At 32.2% G+C, this 3,142-nt stretch overlaps 1 protein-coding gene across 1 annotated transcript; it reads left to right on the forward strand.

Annotated features, from left to right (window-relative positions):
- Positions 1 to 1,131: 1,131 nt before the first annotated feature.
- Positions 1,132 to 3,142, forward strand: LOC132751082 (uncharacterized). Its single transcript, XM_060741192.1, has 2 exons — positions 1,132 to 1,294; positions 1,625 to 3,142. Exons 1-2 carry the CDS (start codon positions 1,280 to 1,282, stop codon positions 2,429 to 2,431), a joined length of 822 nt encoding a protein of 273 aa, XP_060597175.1. The 5' UTR covers positions 1,132 to 1,279; the 3' UTR covers positions 2,432 to 3,142.

Here is a 3,142-nt window from a genome sequence, read left to right on the forward strand (position 1 = left end):
GAGGGTTAGAAGCCCTGTACTTCTAATGAGAGGTACCCTCCCTGCGTGGGTGGTTCGATCCGGAAGAGCACTTGGTAGTTTAGCGGCGGGGGGGAAACGTAGTCCAGTAACTGGTGAACTCCAGGAACCGATGGTATGAAACTAACCTTCCCCCTAAATAGTACGAACACTGTGAATAAAAGGGCGTAAAATAAAAATCAAACAAAACAAAAAGCAAAGCAACAGATGTTTCACGCACTGCAAAGTTAAGTCTTGCAGACTTGTTACAAATTTCCCATGAAAAATAATTATGCATAGCTAACTATGTCCTTTAAAAGCAACTTTTGGATAACATCGTCGATATACCTTGTCCGAAAAGTTGCACTTTGCAAAGCAACAGGTGCGCTTTTACACAGACTTTCATATACTCATCAAATTGAAAATTAACTATATCTGTTTGCATGATAGATATCACTTTACGCAGTAGTACATGAGGTGTGATTAATTATTCGGCAATTGAAAATCCTCACGATATAAATTTGAATAAATGTTAACAAGATGAATGACTTTTTAAATACTGGTGTAATTAATTGTAATGTCTCTGCTTACGTTGTATATTTCTTTATAACTTTTACCATGTGCTAGTATTCCCCTGTACATTCCTGCCTCAAAGAATATAATCGGTGAAAAATCTGTCAGTTTGTTTACCAATGAGTTGAAAATGATTGTGAAATCTTTATAACAGTATAAAATAACTTAAAATGTTATGATCAAGGTACAAGTTTGCGGACGGCGACAACAATTTTTCTTTTTTTACAAAAAGAAAAAAAAGTCGAACTAAAAAAAAGCATAGCTTCATTCTTTTTTCCTGGTAATTTGTCCGTACTGTTTGAAACTACATTTTGGATATAATTTTTATATTAATATATAGCTATCTATATATTTTCCTCATTCTGTCGCTTTTTTCGTGTAGTCGCTCCTTCACCCACGTCATACGAAATGGCTGAAATCAGCCACCATAGCAATTCGGTACATTGTTATTAGTAAAGAAGGTTTAAATTACGGCTTTTATTACGAACAAAAACTATTTGTAACGTATCATTAAGCTTTTGTTAACATATTGATTTTGTGTTTGGGTAAATTGTTTGTAGACAATGCATGTACATATTTTATTTTATGTGTTTGGAAAATTTAAACAATTATGAACGTATTACTTACGAATAAATAAAGCTGTTGATGAAAGAGTATTTTTATTATTTTAATCCATTTTTAGTGTTTTATTCATCTAAGATTTGTGGAAATGGATCAAGAACAGGTACGAATTCATTAAATACTTATCTTTATTTGTTAGCAGTTGAAACATTTTATATCAGAATAATTGATTATTGATTATATATACATGTATATAAATATATATCGATTTTTTAACATTTCAATAAATAAATTATGAAACTATGAAAGAAAAATATATTTCACTTATTTACAAAAATTTCGATTATATGAAGACATTACTAACATAACTATTTTTACCTAGTTAGCTAGTACTGAATAGATTCGGGTAGATCTTTGTATGTTTTGCAAGTGACTATCGTCTTCGTTTTGAACGTCGTGTATTATAAATTCATCCTTAAATTCATTTTTACAGGTTATAGAATTGAATGTTGGAGGAAAACTGCTCACGACGCATTATTTTACCTTGATGAAAGAATCTCCAACGAGGTTGTCTAAGATGTTTGAAAATCTAGAAAAGATTCCACGTGATAAACAATGTCGTTTCGTCATCGACTTTGACGGAGATATATTCGTGCATGTTCTCAACTATCTACGGACTGGTTCTCATCCCCCAAAGGATAAAGTTTTAGAGGTATATGAATGTGCCGAGTATTTCGGTATCAAATCCATGGTTGAAGCTTTGAGGTTTTACCAACCTGTTGTACGCAAGAATGAGATAACAGAATTGAAGAAAAGCTTCAACAACGAACAATATGAAGTATTAAAACAACACGCTGTGGAAACCCTAAATGGAATGTTCCATCCGGGGAAAATAACTTTTTTTGTGTTTGTCACTTCGCCAAACAACTGCTCACAGATCTATCAAAATAATGGCAAGACGTATGTACATTCGTTTTCGTTTCATAATCCATGTTTGATTGTAAAACCTTTATTTCTTCACTTAGAAAAGTTCGCATGTGGTTTACTTCTGTCAAGTATCACTGAAGAACCGAAAGTAATAAGATGCCTTGGGTACGATCTGTGTGAACTAGGCTTTGGTAATATTCCATATTATTCATTAATTCAATTAAACTGTAAAAACTGTGGGTCTTTTCAAGCCAAAATACTTTACCTTAGACAAAAGCTTTTACAGGAACGTGATAAGAACGAGAACTACTGGAAGTCATACATAAAGTTACAGAACTGTAAAGTGAGTGGCTTACATAAAGCATTTATTTAAAACTATAAACTAAATTTTTGGTTTTGGTGATTTTTTCAATATACACAAGAGCCATGTTAGCATGCCCATCCCCCGCCAATGTGTTTGCTCATTGGAAGAATGTGCAGAATAATTCAATAAAAGAGGTTTTTTTGGTAATGAAAACTGATGGCTGAAGTGATTACAGATTTGAAACCTATGTGAATACTGATGGCTGAAAATAACAAAGGCCAATAACTGAAAACAATGCGGGGTAGGTTATCATTCATGTGTGCTGCACTCCTCCTCAATAAGATCTATCCACCTACGAAGTTTGATGTTGACATGTCAAAGACTTTTTGAGATAAGCTTCGGACAAAAATGTTGGTCGAAAGGACAGACGGACGGAGATTTTTTCTATAGATGTTGAATTGAACTTGAATAAGTGTATTGTCTAAATGTTTATATGAATGAAAATGTTTTATATAATTACGCATTTAATCATTAAGGTAACGCTGATTTTGTGGACGAAGCACTGATGACCACATATACAATGAATGCTTCCTTACAGTATTATACTATAAAAAATTATTTCGACAACATTTTCAAAAAATTAATAAACAATCAAACGAGTTTTTGTAGAGGAAAAAAAAAATACTATTACACTTTAGTTGCTTAATTTCAGTATTTTACTCGTATATAACAATTAATTCTACAATGATTACAAAAATATAAACAATCAATTGAATTTTT

This window comes from Ruditapes philippinarum, unplaced genomic scaffold (assembly GCF_026571515.1).
Source record: "Ruditapes philippinarum isolate M1 unplaced genomic scaffold, ASM2657151v2 ctg2625_1_1_1_1, whole genome shotgun sequence".
NCBI lineage: Eukaryota > Metazoa > Mollusca > Bivalvia > Venerida > Veneridae > Ruditapes > Ruditapes philippinarum.